The sequence below is a fragment of the Balaenoptera ricei genome, chromosome 1, assembly GCF_028023285.1.
Source record: "Balaenoptera ricei isolate mBalRic1 chromosome 1, mBalRic1.hap2, whole genome shotgun sequence".
Taxonomy (NCBI): Eukaryota; Metazoa; Chordata; class Mammalia; order Artiodactyla; family Balaenopteridae; genus Balaenoptera; species Balaenoptera ricei.
Window position 1 is genome coordinate 137,080,019 of NC_082639.1, and position 22,709 is coordinate 137,102,727.

Here is a 22,709-nt window from a genome sequence, read left to right on the forward strand (position 1 = left end):
ACATAAACTGCTTTTCTCAGACAACTGATTGAGACCTTCAATTGCCTATAATGAAGTAGAAATTCTCTGACGTAGATGAAGGGTGACAGATCGAGGGAGGAAGACAGAAATTACATGTTGCCAAACGGATCTACCATGTAACGTTTTCATCCGAGTTTCTTATTTATGAAGCTTAAATGAAATGTTCAATAATTTACAACGGAATCATCTTCTCCCAGAAAAGTGCAGAGCAGAATTTAAAGTACTCTCTTCCCAGGCTTTCTGTCTAGGTGATTTGGAAGTGAGACTTGCTTATAGGTTCCTGCCTCCCGCTTCCTTTGATTTTCAGCAGCTTTCTTCCTGTGCTACAAGTGAATTGTTGCTCTTTGCCAGCAGGTAAAGTACACCTCTGCTGGAAAAGAAAATGCGTATCTGAGGCATACCCAGTACACTTATATATCAGCACTTGGAGGACTCCTAGGGATTTCTCTCTTTTTAAAGACCCCTTGCTCTCTACCAATGCTCTCTTTATCTTTCCATCCAGCTCCTGCAAGTAGTAGCATATGAATGGCTCTGTTCCCTTTCTTAACAATAGCTCAGAAAATTCATCTCATAGGAAACCACCACTCTGCATCCCTTATAGAACTTCCTTTGTTCAGCTTAGAGGGTGATACTTTCCTCAACTCTTTCACTGCATAACCATTCTTCTTTGAATTCCCAAAACACACAGTTCATTGACTCAACAAACATTACTGAGGGCGTCCTTTGTGCCAGGAACAGGGTTGTATACTGGGGATACCAGGGTGAGCTGAATGGAATCACCCTTGTCCTTAATGAGATAAAAAGAAATCTGTACTGAAGAAGGAAATTAATTACTTACTGAACACCCATAATATGCCAAGCAATGAGCTGCATGCAGTAATCTAGAAGAATAATGAAGAAAAAAGAGAGGGAAGAAAGGAGGGATAAAAATCAAAAGAGAATTTTAAGTGTCTGGTGGCCAGGAGGTCTATTATTAACTATAGTTTCTTAGCGATTCATACCTGTTACCTCGTTTTCCCCTGCAGCTCTGCCAGGAGGGCATTACTCATGGGTAAACAGAGGATCAGAGAAGTCCATTTCTTGATCAAGGTCACAGAGATAATATACAATAAAACTGGGTTTAGAACCCAGGTTCATTGTTCTTTGTGACACATCATAGCATGGTCCCTGTCCCTAGGAGTCTTACAGGCTAGGAGAGGGGAGTGGAGTAAGCACCTTGGAATTTGAAGGTGATTTGGCACTACACCATGGGCTGCTAACTAAGAAAACCAGTTCAGAGTGGGGATGAGATCAGCATGGGCTGGAGTAGCCAGAGAAGGCTTTCTAGAGAAGGGACTTGAACCTTGAAAGCTAGCCAAGATTAGGAAAAGCTGAGGGACGACGGAGACATGGAATTTTCTAATCGGCAGGATGGGACATAGTGAGCAGGAACAGATTAATTAGAGCTAGAGAGCAAGAGGAACTAGCAGATTCTCACCTACACTGCAAGGACTGTGGGTGGGTGATGAAGACAGGATGACTCACTTCCCTCTGTTAGGAAACCTATTCTTCATGCTTCCTGCTGCTAGCAGGAAAACAGTGGGAGAAGGAGGCCCAGGAAACTGAGATTGCTCTGTCTTGCTGGCAGAAACACGAATAAGACACCTGGGGTCTGCGGGCTTGATTAGGTTCAGATGGCCATGCAGAACTATATGGACCCTTTCCGTCTCTGAATCCCTGGACTCATCTCCAGAATATCTGTGAAGTTCAAGTCCACAAAACTGGGGTTGGGGATTTGGTTGTCTCTAGTGCAGGGGTCCCCAACCCCTGGGCTGCAGACCCCTACTGGTCCACGGCCTCTTAGGAACCGGGCCCCATAGCAGGAGGTGAGCGGCGGGCGAGCCAGCGAAGCTTCATCTGCGGCTCCCCGTGCTCGCATTACATCCTGAACCATCGCCAACCCCTGGCCCTGCCCCATCCTTGGAAAAATTGCCTTCCACGAAACCGGTCCCTGGTGCCAACAAGGTTGGGGACCGCTGCTCTAGTGCATTTGAAGGACATCTGCCTTCAAAGGGAGGGGCAAATTGATGACCCTGTCCCCAAGGAGCTTGCGGTCAGTCTCTCAGTTTTTATCACAATCATGCTATTATGTTGTTATTGTTAGTTTTCTTGCTGGTCTCCTCAGTAGACTCTTAGGTCTTTGGGTCAAGGGATTTGATTTTTTTAATATTTTAATTCAGTATGTAGTATAGTGAAAAAAATATATGATGCATAGAAGCAGCATGGCGGGGGCAATGGTGGTGTTGGGAAGACTTCTATGAGAGAATATCTCAGCTGGATTTTGAAGGATCAGGGGACATTTGGTTGGGGAAAGGGCAGGCTGAGGGAATAACATATGCAAAGGTATATCTGGTAAAAGAACTTATGAAAACCAGGGACCTAATGTAGGGCCCCTCATAGGGAAATTTCCAGCAGGGAATTTGGGTGCCAGAGGTTTCATAGATGGGGAGATATTTGGAGACAGAAGATCTTCTGGGAACCCCTGAAATCATACCAGATAGGCAACAATCTACTTTTCAGTGTACTGAGATCTAAGCTCCCAGGCTCCCCATTCTGATATTCTTGGGGAATGGCAGATGCTTCTCCAGGGTTCCCCGAATGAGTCAGGCTTTGGAGGACATCCATTTGGGTGTGGATGATGTTCAAGCATCAAGAGAAGACTCTCTGCTGACTTTAAGGAAGGGACTGGTCCTACAAACTTATATTTAAAAAGAAAATCATAACACCAAGGACTGTTCTCAGATGCAACTTTCTTGTTGCCAGTGGGATTAATAAGGAACGTGGGTCTTCACTCCCTGTCCTACAGGAACATCCCATGTCTGGGTCTTTACTGTAAACAAGCATTTGCTGCTGAAGAAGTCAAAGCAGAAACGGAAAAATTCCCACCTGGCTTTACTCTTGGTTCCCTTGCACCAGCCCTTTAATGCAAATAAGGGGACAGATGCCCTTACATGCCAGCTGTGAGGAGGAGGACGTTGTGGAAGCCTCTGCCCTTTATCTCCTCTCTTCTGCTTGGGTCTCTGCAGCCCCTGGAAGGTGGCGCTGTGCTCAGAGGGTGCCTTACCAAAGTGACCACTTGGGGTCACTGTGACTTCGCCCAAAGCAGGATGAGCACCATCTGGCCCAGGCCCCGGGCCCACTGCCCGACTCCTCCTCCTTAGAGGAGCCTGCAGGGCATTGAAGTTCTGGCACTCGGTCTGGGGCTTGTGCCCTGGCACGTCAGGGAGGGCAGACAGGGTGAAGTGAACGTCAAGTGCCTCAGTCGGCGCTGATTTGCCAGCTGGACTCCTCTGGGGGTCTCGGATTTCTTCATGGAAAATCTTCCTGTGGACAAGCACCTCGCGGAGCCCACCTTCTCACCACGAGATCTCCATTTGAGCCCCAAGGAGACAATGAGGGATTTGGTAGAGGCCTTGGTTTCCTGTCCCCAGCAACCAGAGGCCTGGAAGGCGGCAATTCACAGGGCCTGACTGGGGCGTGCTTGCACACGTCAGCCTTGTGCAAGTGTGTGTGTGTGAGTGTGTGTGTGGGGGTGTCGTGTGTGGCTGGCTGCAGGTCTGTGTTTTCTCGCGATCCAATGTTGCACCATGAAGTCTGTAGGAATCTTCAAGCCTCTGGGCTTCCTGAGCCCTGTTGATGATTTTTCTGATTAGCACCTTGTTGACTGGAGATCCGGGGAGTCGCAGTGCAGAGAGGCAGCTGGTTGGGAAGCATCATCAAGAGGTGTGGAGGGGGCGCCCCATCGAGTGGGTGAGGGATGTGATGACCGGGCCCCGGAGCGGGGTTAGAGCCCAATGCTCACGTGGCCATACGGGCCAGTTCCTTTTGCCCTTCTCCTGACCACAGGGGTCCTCAAGTGTGGGCCCCTGCTCCTGAGGGAGGACCAGGCAAGAGACTGTAGATGACAGAAGACGAACCCCTTTCCGCTGTTCGCAGAACACTGAAGCCACAGGCTTTTCTGATGACAGCTTAGTGGAGCCCCCTCAGACAGAGACCAGAGCAGTGTTTATAATTTGCATTGGTCACAGGCAGGGTTTTGGGTTTTTGTTTGCGTTTTTTTAATCAAATTCCAGTCAAAGAATGAAAATTTCCTTCCTTTCCTCCTCCCTCCCTTCCTCCCTTCCTCCCTCTCTCCCTCCACTAGGGGTTTTCTGTATGGTTTATGGTTTTTCACTGCTACTCAGAAAACAGTGATGGTGCCAGACCCTGGTACATGCTTCTGGTTCTAACCCAGAGGGACCTTGGTGAGCCTGTAAGGTACATAACACTCGGGGACCCCTTTGGGACTCCAGGTATGGTTCACAGGCCAAGCAGACGTGGTCCAGGCTGAGAGGCTGAGCCTAAAAAAAAGACTTATCGTTAAGGACGCAGAAGCCACCAGAGCAGAGAAAAAAAATCATTGCAGACACCGAGTCTGTTGTTGAGAAACAGATTCACACTCCAGAGGGAATTTGCTGGGCATTGCCTAGAGAGAATAATGGAAAAGAAATGTTTGGTATTCTGTGCCCCAGCCTGGTCTCTGTGTTGCAAAGGGGGAGGTATATGATGGAGGATGCAGGGGGGTGCTGTGAGCCCGCCGTGTGACTCTGAGCCCCAGAGTCGGGAAGGGCTTGCATTCCACAACGAAGGGGTAAGTGGTGGCTGCAGAGACAAGGGCTTCTGCAAGGAGTATCCAGTACAGATGCCGTAGGACTTGAAGGACTTGGAGTCAGCTGGCTGTGAGAATAAAGGGTATGTGAACTTCTGCCTGGGAGAGGCCAGGTTGCCAGAGATCCAGGCTGAGTTTTGTAGGGATTAAAAACAATAAAAGGTCAAATGGCTGTTGAAGGTTTTCTATGTACCAGTGCTCAGATATATAAATATATATGAGTTCATTGAATCCTCCCAACAACCTATGAGGTAGACATGATGTCCTTCAGACCAGGAAGCGGAAGCACAGAAATTGAAGAAATTTGCCCAAAGATGCACATCAGTGAAGTTGGTCTCAAGCCTGAGTGGGTGACTTCAGAAACCATGCTCTAAGTGAGTGCTTCTTGACCATTAATGTGCACACAAATCCCCCGAGGGGCTTGTAAAATGCAGGCTCTGATTTCACAGATCTAGGGGGGAGAGGGCTCTGACATCTCCTGGGGTGATGCCCTTGCTGCTGGTCCTCACATCCCACTTTGAGAAGCAGGGTCTCCGCTCTGTGCCACACTTATTACACGGGGTCGTCCCAAACCATCCGTTAGCTCACAGACCTCCTCCTCTGCCTCCTTATTCCTCCTCCTCTCCCCCTCCTCCTCCTCTCCCTCCTCCTCCTCTCTCCCTCCTCCTCCTCCTCCCCCTCCTCCTCTTCCCCCTCCTCCCTGCCCCCCCATCATCATCACCATCATCCATGTATTGAGTACTTTGCTATGTTAGAAGAATGGTCTTAAACTCCTTCAGTACATGATCTCATTAAAGCCCCATCAAACACTATGAGGTAAATGGCATTATTCCCCTTTTACCAATGATGAAACAGAGGCTTAGAAAGGTCGAGTCAATGGCTCCAAATCACACAGTGAGTAACTGGGCCTAGATACAAAGTCTAGAGTCCCAGCTCTTAACATGTCCCACAGAACCGAGCATTCAAATAAAACTGAGACAAGAGAGAATGGTACCTTCTGCTAGGGTTGCAATTATTTTTGACTGGGGATAAGGAGTGTGGGGACAGCTGAAGTTTCTAGTCCTTCATACTCTTTCTGGCCAGGGAGGAATTGCTTCAGATGAGCCTGGAATGCCCTTCCCACTGAGTCCAGGGTCTTGTTTTATATATACAAGCAAATAACTTGTTTGGAACTAAAAACAAACAAACAAAACCCCCAAAAACAAAAACAAGTCTCGGAAGCTGAAAAAACTCTCCTTTTTAGCCTCCAAGTTGGAGAGTGAGGGAGAAAACACAACTATTTAAAGCTGGGATCAAACTTCTCGCTCTTTTTGCCTTCCTTCCTTCCAGGCCTTTCCTTCTTTTTCCCCAGCTACCACAGTGAGACTGCCAGCAATCCTTGTAATCTGCATCTCAGCAAGTACAGATATACTTGATTTCCTTACATTCCTATAATCCCTTTTTAAATCACATAAGGCTATTTGCCTTTATAAATCTTCCCAGCAGTGAGCTCCCTGGGATAATTATGTGTAATATATATTTATAGTTTTATTTCGTAAGCCCAATTCAAATAAAAAAAAAAATCAACCTATCTGAGCTCACTGCTCACTAATAACCTTTCCATTCCTTGTAAGTCTGCAAGATTTGACTGTTCCTTCCATGTTACTTCTTTAGTAGGAGCAGCCATGAAAAGGGATGGGGACTTTTGACTAGGATTCAGAACTGCCTTTGAGTCACGGCCCCCTTGCTAGCTTTGTGAACTCGGGCAAGTTTCCAAAATCCCTGAGTCTCAATTTCCTCATCCGTAAAATGGAGATGCTGATGGGGGCGCCTATAATGTGATGGCTGATGGCTGTGACATCCTTTGTTTACTGATATGGCAGGCAATATTTTAGTTCTCCTGTCCCTCATGAGTTGTTGTTGTGAAGATTAAATAAGCTAAAACTATGTGAAGGTGCCTGGAATAACAGAGATGATCAAATGGATGTAGAATCTTCTTTCCACCACCCCCCCCCCCCAGTAATGAGAAATAATAGGATGATTATTATTAGGATGTGACTGAGTTCTCTATATCTCATGATTTTAAAGTGTGTCCTCCATCCAAACAACTAGCCATCATCTTTGTAAAATTGCTAATTGCCAAAGCAGCCTGCGGCTCTGGGCAGAGATGGGCTGCGCCTAGAACCAGTTCCCTCCTGTATCATGGCAGGTTTTTTTGTTTAGCTGAATTTTTGTGAATGTCTCCAGCTCTCTGTAAAGGCTCTATGCCAGCTGGTCTGTTCCTGTTATGTTTAATTCACCCCCATTAACCTGCTTGGTCAGCATATCTTTCCATCTCCTTGCTGTGTTTCAGGAGTGCGTCTGTTTGGAAAAAACATTTATTATATTTACTTTAACTGGCCTCATTTGGCAAGGTGGTCTGGGATTTCAGTTCAGGAGGAAAACAGATTTGATTATACTGCCCTTGTTTACTGTACGCACTCTCTTGTGTGGACCCCTTGCCTACTAATGCTTTTGCAAGAAGCCGAGACACAGGATAAACAAAGTCTCTGCGAGCACACTGGTGGCCCCTCGTCCATGGCTGCTTTGCACAGTCTCCATCTGAAAACTGTGCCTCACATTTCCAGCCGTCTACCTTTCAGCAAAGTCCAGCAGGTAGGTTTTCCTGGCGGGTGTGTCTAAGGCCCCAGGAGGAGCACTGGTTGGGCGCCACATCCTCATGGGGACAGGGAGTGCTCCCCAGCCAAGCGTCACGGTGACCTGGGTCATCGCCTTAGTTCATACCACCATTATCTCTCTCTTTGACTCCGTGCAGCCTCCTGACCTCTCCCCTGCCTTTGGCCTTGTCCTGTTCCCGTCTGTTCTCCACACTGTAGCTGCCCAGATCTGGTCATTGCATCATCTTATTTAAGACCTTTCAACCACCCTCCACTCACACTCTTTATAGGGTACATAAGGCATACCCAGGCTCTTGTAGCCTATGCCCCAGTCATAGTGAGCATGTGCAGTTTCTCTCATCATTCATGCATGCGTTTATTCATTCTTTCATCACTTATCCAGGACCTGTAAGTGCTAGATGCTGTGCTGAACGCTGGGGAGTCATGATGAGCGAAGCCAAATATGGTCCCCCTTTCACAGAGTTTAGTCTAAGATGGAGACTGACAATCCAATAATCACACCCACAAGCGTACAGTGATAACTTGAGGAGTGCTGTGAGTGGTAACCAGTAAGATGAGGCTGCCAGACAGGATGACCTGACCTCACCTGGGAACCAGGCAGGGTTCCAGAGGAGTGACAGGTGAACTGAGAGCTGGCAGGGAAGCAGACGTCACGAGGTAAAGAGGGTGGTGGGAGAGCCTGGCAGGCAGAGGGAACAGCATGCGCCAAGCCCTGTGGCAGGAGGGAGAAGGCGTTTGAGGAACTGAAAAAAGTAGACCTGTGCGCCTGGAGCACAGGGAGCACCAGGGGACGCGGGAGGGAGAGGAGACTGGGGAAGATGGTAAGGAAACCAAGGCCGTGCAAGGGTTTGGAGTTTATCCCAAGAGCAATCGGAGTCCCTGAAATGGCTGCAAAATGGGATGGCATGATCAGAAATGTACTTTGAAAAGATAACTGATGGAGTGAAGAGGAGAGCAGAGGGGAGAGAAAGTGGGGAGGTTATCGCAGTGGCGAAGACAAGATGTGGTAGTCGCTTAGACCAGGTGATGGCAATGCAATGGTGAACAACAGACGTATGTGATAGGTACTTGAGGGGTTAAGTCAATGGGATTTGGCTATGGTTGGACCAGGGAGAGAGCTGGGAGGGTGTGGACTCAGGAACTGCCATGCCCCCAGGAGCTTACTTACCTGTGAGCGTGGCTCTGGTGGTTGGACCGATGCCCTTGGGGACCAACAGCTCATGGTACTGCTCGCCCGCCAAGGTGCTGTACACAATCTTGTACTCCTGAACCTCTGCTTCACTATTGTCCCACTCAAGGTCAAGGCTGGTTGCTGTGCGGGAACCACGCCGCAGGTTCTTGGGGGCGTCAATCTCTAAAAAAATCCAGACATCACCAACATCACACAGGATAATGTGCATTTGTCATGCATCTTGAACTTGAACAGGCTTTGGGGTGAGAGCCCATGACCCTCTGCCTCACATTTGAGTGAACCCAGGGGCTGCCCCTCAGCTTTTGGTCTGTCAGGTTGGCCATGACAGATTACGTGGGCAGGTTGGAGAGTTTTATTCGGGAGTTAGATATCAACACACTTTACACGTCCCCCATTCCCATTCAGGAGTTCTAGTGGCATTCTAGAAATTGAAGAATGAACCAGTTAGTGTCATAAGGTTGAGACTAAACAAGAGAAACCCTAGAAAGTGGAAATCAGAGATGGCATCCAAGTGATGAAGATGAAATAGAGTAATTTCAAATTTGATCACTGAGCAAAAAGCAGAGGATTGACTGCAAGATTTTGAAGTATAAGGTGTCTTCCCCTGGATTTACTTGCATAGACACTGCTGAAAGTTTTGCATATAGAGAGGGGATGTGATGTATTGGAAATCACTCAGCTTTGGAGTCAGGTCTCAGTTTGAGCCCCACCTCTGACTCTTATTGTAATGGGACCGTGGGCAAGTCTTCATCTCACTGGGCCTTGATGGCCACATCTGTAAAATGGGCTAATAATACTGCCTTTTCAGGGAGTTGTACAAATTAGACAATGCATGTAGAAGTGAGTAGCATGGTGCCTGGTACAAAATTAGGTGCCCAAGCCCTGTGCTGGCTTCCTGGTGCCTCCAAAGCTCTCCCTGAGTTCCAACAATCTGGCGCCCCCAATGCTTGCTCCTTGGGGTTCCAAGAATTCCACAACAGTGAAAAGACCATTGGCATTGGGGTCTTTTCTGCAATTGTGGGGGGCTTGTTCTCTCTTCCAGGACTGGTCATCTCTTCAGGCTTATTTGGGCAGAAACAACATAAACAACTTACAGGATAAGAAGTTGCTGTCTTGACAAACTGCCACTTAAAAAGTTCCAAATATGTCTTGACTTTGAGACTTGAATTTAACTTTGGAGTGGACCAGCCATTTGTTCTGGGAAAACCTCAAGTGGACTGTTTTAATTTGCAAACGCCAGGCAAGTCTCCACCAATTGTTCTTTCAGAAGATGGGACTGTTGTGAATCAATCTGAGTGCAGCTGCTGCAGAGTGAGAAGTGTTCTGTTTAGTGATGTAAATTGGGTGAATCTTTTAGCAGATTTATGCCTCTGCAGCTTATTTTTCTGAGAAACGTTTCCTTACTCAGTGTGGGTTTAGCATGCTGGAAACTGTGCATTATCCACGTGCTGTGTGTGGGATTTCTTGAGCAGTTGGATGGAAAGAGGAGCATGAGTAGAGGGGCACGTAGGAGGAATGCTCTGGGCTGCAGATCCCTAAATCTCACATCCCTAAATCTCACGTGGGAGGAGAGGCTGGCAAAGGACTGGGCGGGGCTTGGGGGTGCGTGGCCTGAATGGAACTGGAGCAAAAAGAGATTCACTTAAGGTTCAGGTTGAGTCTTGTATTTACCTACTGCTCTTCACAACTAAAGACCCCAGACCTGGGAAGTGTTTGTTAGACTATGGATTTGTTTTTTGCTTTTTTAGCCTTAGGACCCGTGCCCTGTGGATAGGCGGCAGTGTTTCCTCTGAAGGGACTGGACATTTCCAATGTCAATGATCCCCAAAGAGATCAATCCTGAGAATGAGGGCTGGAGAAGGCAGGTGTCTTAGGACTGGGGTGGAGTGAAATGGTTTGCTCCCCCTAGGTCTTGAAGCCTGACCTCTAGGAGGGGCAGCTGAAGGGCACCCTGGCAAGTGGGAGCTATGCTGGTCTCTGCAACACACCAGCAAGCTAGGGGCAAGGTAAAACCAGGTGTCCAGTGGGGGCCCTGTGGAGAGGCTGGGTCTGTAGACTCTCACCTCTAAAACATAAGTTAAATCAAGCAGTTCTCCTGCTGAAAACTTTCCGCTGCTTCCTATTACGAACTCCTAATTGTGGCCCGCAGGGCTCTACGTGATCTGGCCCTGCCTGCTTCTCAGGTGGCACCTTGGAACATTCTACCCTTACTCACTGTTCTCCAGCTGTACTGCCTTTTTCCTGCTCCTGAATCACAGCAAGCTTATTCTCACCCCAGGGCTTTTGCACTGGCTGCTACTTTTGCCTGGAACGCTCTTCCCCAGACCCTCACATGACTGAGGTCACTTAGGTCTTGGTTAAAACTTTAGCTCCTCAGAGAGGCCTTTCTGACTACTCCCTCTATATCATCCATTTCATTCTTTTAGCATAATCCTCGTGATTGAAATGATCCCATATGTTTCTTTTCTTCTTCCTTATCTCGTTTCCCCCCCTGGAATGTAACTCATGTGAACTGGGATCTTGTCTATCTTGTTTATTCTGCATCCTCACTGCCTAGGACAGTGCTTGGCACCTACTAGGTGTTCATTAAGCACATGTGAAGTGGCTGAATGAATACTGTCAGTTCTCTGTCTTGTCTGCTCCCTCAAAGCCTTTGGAAAAGTCTTGTTAAATATTCCAACTGGGGATTTTGAGGATGCTTGGGGCCAGGTGGTACAGGGAAAAGAACAGCTTTGACTGAGGGCAGCTGGTCTTGGCTGGCTGACAAGGGCCATCCAGGTTGAACTTGTGGAGGCATTTCCAGGAGAATCTCAGAGTACAGTCCCCGCCCAGCAGGTGGGAGCTCCAGCTGTTGTGACTTGGACCTTTGTATGCGTTTCCTGGGGCTGCCGCCACCAAGGGCCACACACTGGGTGGCTTCAACGATAGAAATGTATTGTCTCACAAACTGGAAGTCTGAGACCAGCGTGTTGGCTCCCTTCCAAGGGCTGTGAGGGAGAATCTGTTCCGTGCTTCTCTCCAGTGGTTTGCGGAAGGATCCACCAAAAGAGTCCTGGGAATGCCCCCATGAGGGCAACTGCAACCAGAGCTACGGAGGGCAGGGAGGTTCGGGAGACTGGTCTCCGGGTTTCCCTGGGGTGCCTTCTCTCTAACCATTGGCCTTAGTGGGCTTCCATCGGTGCTTTCCTTTCTCCGAGCGGCTCTAAGACCCAGACAAATACCCTGCTCACCACGCAGGAAGCAAATCCCCGTTTTAATTGCCTGTGCAATTAGTGCGCTCCTAGTGTCGAAGCCATCACCTGGAAAAGCACTTTGGCTAATTTGAATTTAAGCAGAGTTCTGAAATGACTGAGGGCCCTGCCGTGAGGGTGCAGGCATCTTCTCCTCATTCAACCAGCACCTGCCAACCCCAGGCCTTGAGAGCTGGGCTGCAAAGCTGTCCGCGGCAACCCACCCCGCCCCTGTTGCCCCCTCACCCGCTTCGGGCAGAGGGGGGCAGCTTGGAGGTACAGGCTGCTGCTGCCTGCAGAAGGTAGCCACCTAACAGCTGCCCATCCTCCCGGCAACCGGAAACAGAGAATCACGCAACGAGCGGAAACTCAGGGGGAGCTTCTAGGAGGCAGAATGTAATTGTCTTGATTGGAATTTTCCTGGGCCACCAGCCAGTCCTGCTTCCATCTCGTTGACGTAAACATCAAGAATTATGCTTTCCGTCCTGCCGCTGGAGAGCTCTCGTCTCCTTTTCTGCCTCTTCAAACTCCTTATCTGAGTAAAGCACAAAGAAACCACTTTTCACACAAAAACTATGTTGAAATTAAAAAAGAATGCAGGACTCATGGCCCTCAGGAGGTCCCAGCACCGGAGCAGACCGTGTCCTGGGGGTGCAAAGGCTCGGGGGTGGGCAGGGCTGACCTTGAATTCACCAAGAAGGGAGCTTGTGTGTGAGGCCCTGAGCAGTTTTGGTTCACTGAGGGGAAAAGAAGGCAAGAGACATGGGCAGAATGTAGTCCCTTTATTTTAAAGACATATGCACAGTCACTGGAGATCCCAACATGTGTTCAGTAAAACATCTGACCAGCGACCCCTGGCTGGGGTGGAGTCTGGCACAGGGGCTGGAGAGCAAACCTGAGAGGGCCTCTTTCAGAGTCAAGCTGCCTTCTCCGTTTCATCAGTGTCCATGCTTGCTCCCTTGTAACAGGGAATTTTTCTCCCCCTCCCAATGTTTCCTTTGGGGTGGAGGGAAACCCATTATGAGATTCCCGGCCTCCCTCTTTCTTCTGCTGGGGAAGATGGACTTGCTTCAATGGTGAGTTTTGTAGCAGGCCCGGGCACGGCCCTCCTGCTCCCCTCTCTCATGGGAGCCGTCTGCACATGGGGGTCGGCCTCTGTTTGTTCCTCTGTGCTGTAAGCCCTAACCTGAGTAGCCCCACAACTTCCGCCAGATGGGGGTCTTGCCCAGGTCCACAGGGTCCATCCGTTGGCAAGACCATCCAACACTAAGCTAGGGGATATTTTGGCCTCCATCTGTCTTACTCTTTGCCTTATTTATCAGCTGATTTTAAACACAGGTGGAGGGTAATGGTGCTGTTTATTGAACCTCCGTGAAGCCCCTTGGCTGGCTTACCCCATCCCGTAACAGACTCTTAGGCCACCACTCAATGTAGGATGCCTGAATTAGTGATTCTCCTACTTTACCCCATCAGGAGATGCCGGTTCTTAGATCTTACAGAAGCCGGCAGTTTCCTTTGATCTCTGCAACAACTGGGGAGTTGGCAGAGACATTCCTTGATGTGTGACCACCCCGCTGCTGCCCCCCAACAGGGCAGAGAGGCCGAGACTGGGTATCTGGGTTAGATGGAGACTCACTGTCGGGTCACAGCCCCCGACCACCCAGTGAGAGTGCCAGGGAGCCTGTCTTTGGATGGTGCCTGACCTACTTGTCCGCTAGCCGGTCGGCCTGATGGGCTCCTGGAGAGCCAGGGAGCAGGTCGTGAGGTCTGGCCTTGCCCGACTATCGGAGCCGGGTCTACATTAGCCTTCTTGCCGGTGCTCACAAACGGCAGGATGAGTCACAGACTCTCAGGTGGAAGGCCTGCTTCCAGGCGTGCAGGCCGGGCTTTGCACAACTCCAAGGGGCGCCGTCGTGCTGGTGTAGTCACTGTGGATTTATGGAATCATTACAGCCATTTCCGGCAAATTGCAATCAAGTGACTCCAGGAAGGGGTACTGAACCCTCACAAAATTGCCCTTTGGGCTAGCGATGGGAACGTCAAGTGACTTCAGGACAGACTTTTCATTTTATAAAGGAGAAACCTGAAACCCGAGGGGAAGAGACTTCTGTCAAGCCACAGATCTGGCTGGTAGCAGAGGCAGGACAGGATCCCAGCTCTCCCGTCCACTGGTGCTGTGCGCTCCTCTGCCCTGAGATGTGACCTCACCGGGATGCCCTGACACCTCTCGCTTCCTTCCTGCAGTGTCTGTGATACGTGGTTGCCCAAGCACACGTCATCTCTCTCCCTGGATGCCCCTCTTGCCATGAGGATACCAGCGGGCTCAGCACCCTCTCCCCTCCTCGGGCTCTGCTGCCCCGCGCCCCACCCCACCTACAGCCTCACCTGTTGTGAACTGGGTGGTGGTGGACTCACTCTCGTTGGTCCCACGGACTGCGCTGACCCACACCTCGTATTGGGAGCCGGGCCGCAGGGCCTGTACCGAGTACTGGCTCAGGGGAGGCTGCAGTCGGAAGGTGGTCTTCCCGCCTTCCCCGCCCACCAAGCCGTACTTCAAGAGAATGAAATCGACTTTGGCTCGAGGTGGGGTCCACTCCACGAAGGCTACAGTGTCGGAGACATCTCGAACCAGGATGTGCGTGGGCCCATCAATGACTGAATGAGAAGGATCCAATAGAAAAAAAAAGTTTGAGAAGTGAGCCTCTGACTTAAGCTCTTTCCTTTCCTTTCCTCCTTACATTAGCCTGGTCGGTCAGAGAGAGAATGGGTATTATTATCCCATTTTACAGATGGGGAAATTGAGACACAGATAAAATCTCTTTCCTGAGGACCCATGGTTTTTCAATGGGGGAACAGACACTGGATCTTAGGTCCCCTGAATCTTGCTGTCACGGGGCTGTGGTTTTTAGGATTGGCACTTCCCAGTTTAGGCAAGGGAAGGGCACTTACTGGCTTGAGAGGGCCAGCACTGTTCTGTCAGGAGGCTATGAGACAACAGAGAACTGTGTTTCTCGGGTGTGCCCAGCTCTCACATTCTGTGAGCCCCAAGGAAAGATCTATGAAATTAGCATCCCTATCTAAACATCTGAGACTTCCAACTTGGTTGCCAATGAGGGCATCACGATTATCCAGAAGATGTCCCTGCTCAGCTGTACTGACAACTCAGTCAACCAGCTGCTAAGACAGTCAAAAACCCAACAGACATTTGTATTTTTGGATATGAAATATGCCTTCTGGGGAAACTTGCTCTTCTGTAAAAACAAGGATCTCAGTTTTGGAACAGCCTCCTGTGGGCTGTTTTTTCCCCACCGGTTCTTGCGTATTCCTGAGCCAGGAGGGCACTGCAGTCACACACAGTCCCTCCAGGTGATTCAGCATGTGTCCCTCGTGAGTCCTGGCCTCTGGCACTGAGCACCTGAAGGGAACACCATTGTGGGATGGTGTTACCTAGGAAAAGCTGGTTGGTTTCCTAGGAGTCCTACCACCCTGGTTCCAGCACCCACTTGGGGTCCTGTTCATATTGAATTAGATGATGGTGACGGTGGGGCAAGGTGAGAGAATGTAGAAGGGAAATAGAAAGGGCTTAGTGAGTAGAATAGAAAATGGTGTTCTCAACTCCTCATGGTGTGTCTGGATGGCTGACGTGCCCTCCTTTGAATTACTCATTATCTTCTAAAAAGAGCTGGCCCGGCTTCCATGTTTGCATTTATTATGGACTACACCCCTCTAGCTGGGGCTGATTAACATTAATATTAATATTCTTCAAGGATTTGGAACTGGAACCACAGACTCTGGCTCTCTGGTTAGCTGGTTTTGGACCATGTAGAGCCAGGGCTGGTCTGGCCATTCTCTACCATATTCACAAATAAATAGAAAACATCTGATCTGGGGAGCGAGCGAGAGAGCGAGAGAGAGAGAGAGAGGGAGAGAGAGAGAGAGAAAGAGAAGAGGAGAAAGGGGAAAAGGTGATTTTTAATAATTACATATTTGGTCTTCCCTTCTTAGTGCAGAGCTCCTAAAACCCTGGGAATTTCCTAAGTGTTGAGAGTGAGCAAGTTGTCTTTTGTTATGTTAATGAAGCGAGGGAGAAAGCTGGTTGCCAAGGGACCCAACCAGGTGATTAGAGGGTTGGAACTTTCAGTCCCACCCCTGACATCTGGTCAGTCCATCAATCATGCCTATGTAATGAAGCCTCCATAAAAACCCAAAAGGACTGGGTTTGGAGAGCTTCCAGGCTGGGGAACCAGAATGCTTCCATGTGCCACTGTGATGGGCCCCAAATTCCACAGGAGCAGAAACTCCTTTGTTCAGGACCTCATCTATGTATCTCTTCATCTGGCTGTTGATTTGTATCCTTTAATATCCTTTGTGATAAACCAGTAATTCAGTGAGAAAATGAGTTTCCTCATGAGTTATATGAGCTGCTCTGGCAAATTAATCAAACCCAAGGAGGGGTCGTAGGAACCTCCAATCTGTAGCTGGTCAGTCAGAAGCACGGGTGACAACCTGGACTCGTGATTGGCATCTGAAGTGGAGGGTAGTCTTGTGGGACTGAGCCCTCCAACCTGTGGAATCCAATGCTCTCTCCGGGTAGATGTGTTGGAATTGAGTTGAATGGTAGGACACCCAGCTGGTGTTGCAGAGAATTGCTTGGTGTGGGGAACCCCTCCCCCAGTCACACACATACTGGAACTGGGTGCAGATTTTTAGGATCAAATACACAGAGAGAAGCAGAAATGAGTGACCATGTGGCGCTTCTAGAAAGGTATAGAGAATAACTCGGTTCTTGACTTTCCATTTTTTGGTTCAAGTCTTTTGTGAGACTCAGATGCATTTCTGGCCCTGGGGTTTCATAAGACACTCTGTGTCCTTCCAGTAAATTATCTTTTTTGCTACAGCTAGTTTAAGAAAGCGTTTTCCCCTTGTTACCAGAGAGTCTTGACGAAGACTGTTTTCTGTGTTTTCTAACCAGTCTGCACTGGACCACCTCCTCGTCTGTCTCCAGAATGGAGTATCTCCCTCAGGACTGTCTCAGCCTGACTTGGAGCCTCTCAGTCTTTCCGAGTTGGGCCTTTCGCTGGGTACCCCACCCTCTTTCTGGGTCTAGCCCAGTCCTGTTCTCTATTAAGCAGCTTAGGATTTTTGGTCTGGCACCAGCCAAAATGAAAATCACCAGACCATTTTGGTTTTGATGCCACCTGATTTGGAGTGAAAGTGAAGTTCTGTTTTTCATATTTGGAGTAATAATGAGATTTAACAGAATATATCCAGATGTTTTCTTTTCTGCACGCTGTATTTAGTGGTTTTAGGTAACTTGGGCCTTTTTAATTTCATTTAATTTAATAATGAGATGGAGGAAGTGATCTCCTAACTGCTGAATAAACATAGTGCTTGAAACATAGTAGACACTCAGTAAATGGGTGTTGAGTAAATGAAATAAATAGATGACTCTCTATATGCATAAGAAAGAAAGTGAAGCATTTCAATGAATTGGAGCTTCTTGGAAAAAAAAAAAAAAAGATGTCACCAAAACTCAGATGACCCTGTAAGGCTTTTGTCCATCAGCTCTTTAAGTCCCCAAATCCTAATCATAATGATTGATCATATTAAAATGTGACTGTGTAGCACCAAGGGCTCTGGCTGCAGGAGGTCTTGTAATTTGAATTCCCAAAATGGCCTGCCTGGAAGAAGCCAGCCTGCGTGCCTGATGAGGACTCAGAGCTTCGCAGGAGGGGGTTGGTGTGGGTCAGACGTTAGCAGAAGGAAATAATTAAACAATTGTTTCTTAAAAACAGCAGACAGGGCTGGGAGCCAACAATCTTTTCTGCAGCCGTCCTTGGATTCGGCCCTTCAGTTGGCCATTGGGTAGCCATGTCCCATTCCAGTCAAGGAGGTATCAGCTTACTTTCAACTTAAGCCCTAATTTTTAAACAAACACACATCCTACTCAAAAAGTAAACTGGAATAAATATTTTTCTTTCCATTTCTTCGTAATTCTGTACACAATCCCAAAATATGAACTAGGACTTTTTTTTCTTAATTGAAAAAAATTCTGCCTGGCTTTACCACAGATGACTAGATCTGGAACTTTTAATTTTAATCTTAAGGAAATTCCAAACCAAAAAATACTGCAAATTTTGTCAAAATGTGGTTTAAGTAGAAGACTAAAGCAGAGTTGGACTATCTTCTCTAAGTGCTGTCAGTACTTTGGAAGAAAAGCATCCTACATCTGTAATGTTCTTCTCTGCCCTCTTATGAACCATCTCCTTCTAGCTTTTTTTTTTTTCCTACTAATACTTTCTTAATATCAAATCACAGAAGTGATCTGGGGACCCTGAAACATTCCGCATTAGAAGAGGAGAATCTACACGTGTTACCAAATCAACTCTTCAGGGTCCAGCATAACCTTGGGAAGCAGAACTGGGGGAAAACTTTGGCCACTGTTGTCTGGAGAGATTCCTCCAGAGTACTTTTAGACTTTATGGCTCTAGAGTTTCTTCTAAAACATATTTGGATAAGCATAGTGGTTTTAAAGCCTTTTGGGGAGGAGGGGGCTAATATTCTTTTTTAAAAGAACAAAATCTTAAATGATTGTACAAAATATAAAACAGACAAAAGTGGCGCTGCCTCGGTTGGAGGGTGTGAGGGGCATGGGAGTGGGAGTAATTAGAAACCTGCATCTCCACTTCCTCCTTGCCTTGAGGCATGGCCATGGAAAACTGGTGCTCTAATGGAGCATAATCTAATGCCACAATACTTTTAAACCAGTGTTTTCTAGACTGAGCATAAGCCTCAGCACCTGATGCTGTTTAGTTTGGACCCAATTAACAAAGTATGAATCACTAATCCATAAACATGGGCTCATTATATAGTGTTGTGATTCCCTTTTATGGCCAACTTGGCCTTTGTCCTGCACTCATGACTGGTTTTCTTAGGTGTCAGTTTCTGTTTATGAAAAATAAAGCTGTACCAATATTCGCCTACCTCAGTCTCTGTTACTAACAGGGAACATTGCTTAACCTTCGAGTTTCAACTCTCCCATCAATAAAATGAGAACGAAAAATGATACCAGAAGCTATTTATAACTTTTGAGAAATTCTTGGTGAGGGCACACACACATGCATCATAATTGTTAATTTACAGCATCCTTTGTTAGCTAAGGAAACAATAAAGCAAAATGCGATACAGTTAATGAATCAAACCTAGAAATATAATGGTCTTGCCTGAGAGGAACTGTGGGGATGAAATAATAATCAACTTAAGTCATCACCTTGAACAGTGACCCAACCCACAATTACTGGTTTTGAACGATGTTTCCCGCTCTCACTTCTAAACGTGTTCTCTGAGTGTATGTATACACACAAGGTATTGAGCACTCACTGTCATTGACACAGTGTTAATCACTTTGTGTGCTTTATCTGATTTAATCCTCATGTCATTTCTATGAAGTTCATCATTGTCAAATGAATCGAGGTTTGGGAAGGTCAGATGACTTTCTGCAAATCTCACAATAAATAAGAGTGAATTAGCTCTTGCTGGTTCCAAAGCTCAAGATACTAGGGGCTGACATACAAGACCTCTTAATGAATAAGATCAGAAGACATACGCTGGAGATCCTAACAAAGAATTTCCCCATAGAATACTCTTCCAGATTTTTGTGCTTGCAAGAATAAGGAAGATGTTCAGCTAAGCATCTGGTCGAGTAGCTCCATCTCCAGGTACCCAAATTAATCTCAGCTGTGGGAGAAATCCTAGCACCCCTTTGTCTCTCTACTTCCTGGGTGAGTCTTCAGTTTTTCCTGAGTGACCTAATGGGTAGCCATAGGGTGAAAGGTTGGAGGCACTCACCAGTGGAGACGCTGGCCGAGGTAGGGGGGCTCCGGGCTTGCTCTTTCAGGGCCACCACATTGACAGTGTATTCTTCCCCAGGCTTTAATCCCGTCTGGTTGAAGGATGTAACGTCACTGGGGAGCTGGGCAATCACCCCTCCTTCATTGTTCTGGAGGGTGGCGGGGGGGGGGGGGGAAGGGAGAAGCAGAGAAAGCAAAAGAGGAAATCAATGGGAGGGAAATGTGTGAGACACTGTGAATTAAAGATGGGGACCACTTCTCTGCCCTCCAGGCTGACAGCTGAGGGTCTGGGGCCAGGAATGACTCCCAGCAGGATCGATCAAGAAGAATGCCACCACTCTATGAGGATTTGGCAAACGGAGAACCAATTTTCAAGAACATTTCTTTGGCTTCTCCTGAGTCTACTGAGTTTGCCAATAAAAATTAGTCATGAGGTGATGTAGATTGGCTCTTGCCAAAAAATGAAATGTCTGATGCTTACCATCTATCAGATTTTTTGGCATTTATCATGGTGAGCATGCCCTTGGCTATTTAGAAGAGTCTAGTTGTGTATGTATGTGTGTAAACATCTTTATGTACATGACAACATGTTTCAAACTAAGACATTTCCAGTTTTTTAATGAGCCGGAGCTATTATTTTGCTGTATCTGGAGTTTCTCATGGTGTTACACTGGCTGCAAATCTGTCAACGTCTTATTACCCAGATGAGTTAGGAATCCATGACATAACCAACTGTGAAGTACAAAGAAGAGAAAAGGGGTAGAACAAAGAATAATACAAAGGAGAGAAGAAAGAGACAAGTTGGTGGAAGAGGAAATGAAAAAGATCAACTTGATGATGTTGGGTCCAGGATTTTGTATCTTTCTACCCGCCTATCTGTCTGTCTGTTTGCCTATTATTATACATTTTCTCTGTGTGCCTCTGGAAATGGAGGTGACAAGAGGGCTCTTTTTTGTGGCACTGCCCTTCTCTACTATTCTTTGGTCTCTGTTCATGTCACCTGGAGTGCCCTATTATGTAATTTATAGCCACACTTTTATAAATCAACGTGACCTCCCACTGGCCTCAACCTACAGATCATACAGTTATTCTCTGTGGCTGTATATTTGACCTTGGCATGCCCTGGCTAGTCCCACTCTTAGAGTTTTACATATTGGATGTAAAACAGGCCAACCTGGCATTGTTCTTTTCCTGCCTGAGCGGCAGAGTGACATGATTCTCTTGGCCCTGTTTTAAATCCAATTGCCCACCCTACTTTACTGGCCATTTTAATGCAGATAAGACATATAAGAACGTATGTGTATAGAATGTCTGCTTCGATGTATTTAGCTTTCCATGACATGACTATATCCACATAAGAGAAGTGGACAGAGCCCTGGAATAGGAAGTGGAGACCCAATTCTTCTTTTAAGCCTGCCACCAACTAGCTGTCTGATATAATTTAAGTTCACTGAGTCTTAGTCTCTATAAACTAAACAAACTAGATATAAAATGAAGGGTCATCAGTTCCAACAGTCCATGCCTCTAAGAATTTTGAAGTAAAACAATGGTGAAATCATAGTCTCATTGGCCAAAATGTGTCATATGTCATTAAGTCTGATGAATGACTGAAAAAATCTTCTTTGATATTGAAAGATGAAGACAGAGGAAAGGAGTATGATTAAACATTATACCCTTATGAGTGGTATAGTTAGGGAAAACATCAGTGGCATTAATAAATCCTGGAAAACTAGAACTAGTCAGGCGCCTCTGGCAACTTAGAAAAGTAGTTTTAGGGTTAATAAAATAAAATACTGCTTTGATGAATGGAAAGGAATCTTAGGATAATTTTTAATATAATTTGTTTAAGGAAAAATTTTCTCAATGAATAGGTTATGAAAGGTGTTTTTGTGTTACATCTCTGACCTTTAGAGACTGAAGCCATGCAAACTGACTTTTGGGGCATCTGTCTGCACAGAAGGAAGCTGTGGGTTGATTATGAGACCGATTCAGTTTGGCTTTTCTTATGTCCTAAAGAGATGCCCCAACTTTTTGAAGGTCTCAGTTTTCAGACTTGCTAAAATTACAGCTTGCTAAACCCTAGAGCTTTCTGAGCAGAGAGCTGGGGCTGGTGGCTGCTTCCGTATTCTCCTGTCATCCAAGGCCCAGGTGCCAGGCTCAGGGCCATTACTCAGTCCTTACCATGCCTTTGTGAAAGAAATGTTCTGTAGCCCATATACCCACAAAATGCCCCTTTGTGTCCTAATGGCATGGAGAGAGAGATTGGGGGGGGGGTGCCTTTTTTGCTGCCCCGATTCCAAGTTAAGGGTATGAATACCCCAAATAAGGCTGTTTGGCAGTCTGACAGGTGAGGGTTACCTTTGGAATGAAGCTGATCTCCCACCCATCGAAGGAGAATGAGAAGGGCTCCCACTGCACCTCCACGGTGGTCTCTGTGATCGTCTTGAATTGTAGCCCTTGAGGAGTGGAGAGATCTGGAACACAGCAATGTGGGTGACCATGTCATGGCTCTCCCTGGCAGGGGCAGAGAGCATTACCTGGTGCTCCCTCCACACCATGGGTGTGGTGGCGTGTGATTGGCAGGCTATCCCAATCTCATTACACAGGTGGTGGGTTCCAGGTAAGGGATCAGCCCATGCCACTGTGGTCTTGGCACTCAGTGTGGGCGAATATATGAATAAAGTTAACAAACATAACCTAATAAATACTTTTTTATGCTTTCTTTTACATAATAGGTTACTATTAAAATAAAAAAAACCATACTTTCCTTTCCTTACTAAGGTGGTGAATCTTGGCATTTAACATAATGCCTTTTTCAGAGAAACTGAACACTGTCTTCAGAGGCTTTAAGGGTTCCTGAGAGACAATATAAAGGCTAACATCACTGTTTCCATTTCACACCCAGGAAACCAGGGCACAGAGAGAGTAATGAAATACGTGGAGGAAGCCAACTTCAGAATATAGTCTGGAATGCTTTTCTCGATCATGTGATGTGCCCTAAGAATATCTTGTTTAGCTCAAATCGCCACATCTAGGATGGTCTGAAATTTCCATTTCATGTATACAAGCAAA

The 22,709-nt window shown here is 47.1% G+C and overlaps 1 protein-coding gene and 1 long non-coding RNA gene across 4 annotated transcripts in view; one reads left to right on the top strand and one right to left on the bottom strand.

The window, feature by feature from the left end:
• LOC132373580 (uncharacterized) overlaps positions 1–22,709 on the top strand; it is a 421,816-nt gene that overhangs the window by 181,841 nt on the left and 217,266 nt on the right. The gene's annotated exons all lie outside the window — the stretch shown is intronic.
• TNR (tenascin R) overlaps positions 1–22,709 on the bottom strand; it is an 83,545-nt gene that overhangs the window by 47,179 nt on the left and 13,657 nt on the right. The window contains exons 4-7 of the mRNA XM_059936925.1: positions 21,996–22,111; positions 19,636–19,786; positions 14,173–14,442; positions 8,534–8,719 (exon numbers count right to left, since the gene is read on the bottom strand). Coding sequence (XP_059792908.1) covers positions 8,534–8,719; positions 14,173–14,442; positions 19,636–19,786; positions 21,996–22,111 — 723 coding nt within the window. The remainder of the gene's footprint in view (positions 1–8,533; positions 8,720–14,172; positions 14,443–19,635; positions 19,787–21,995; positions 22,112–22,709) is intronic.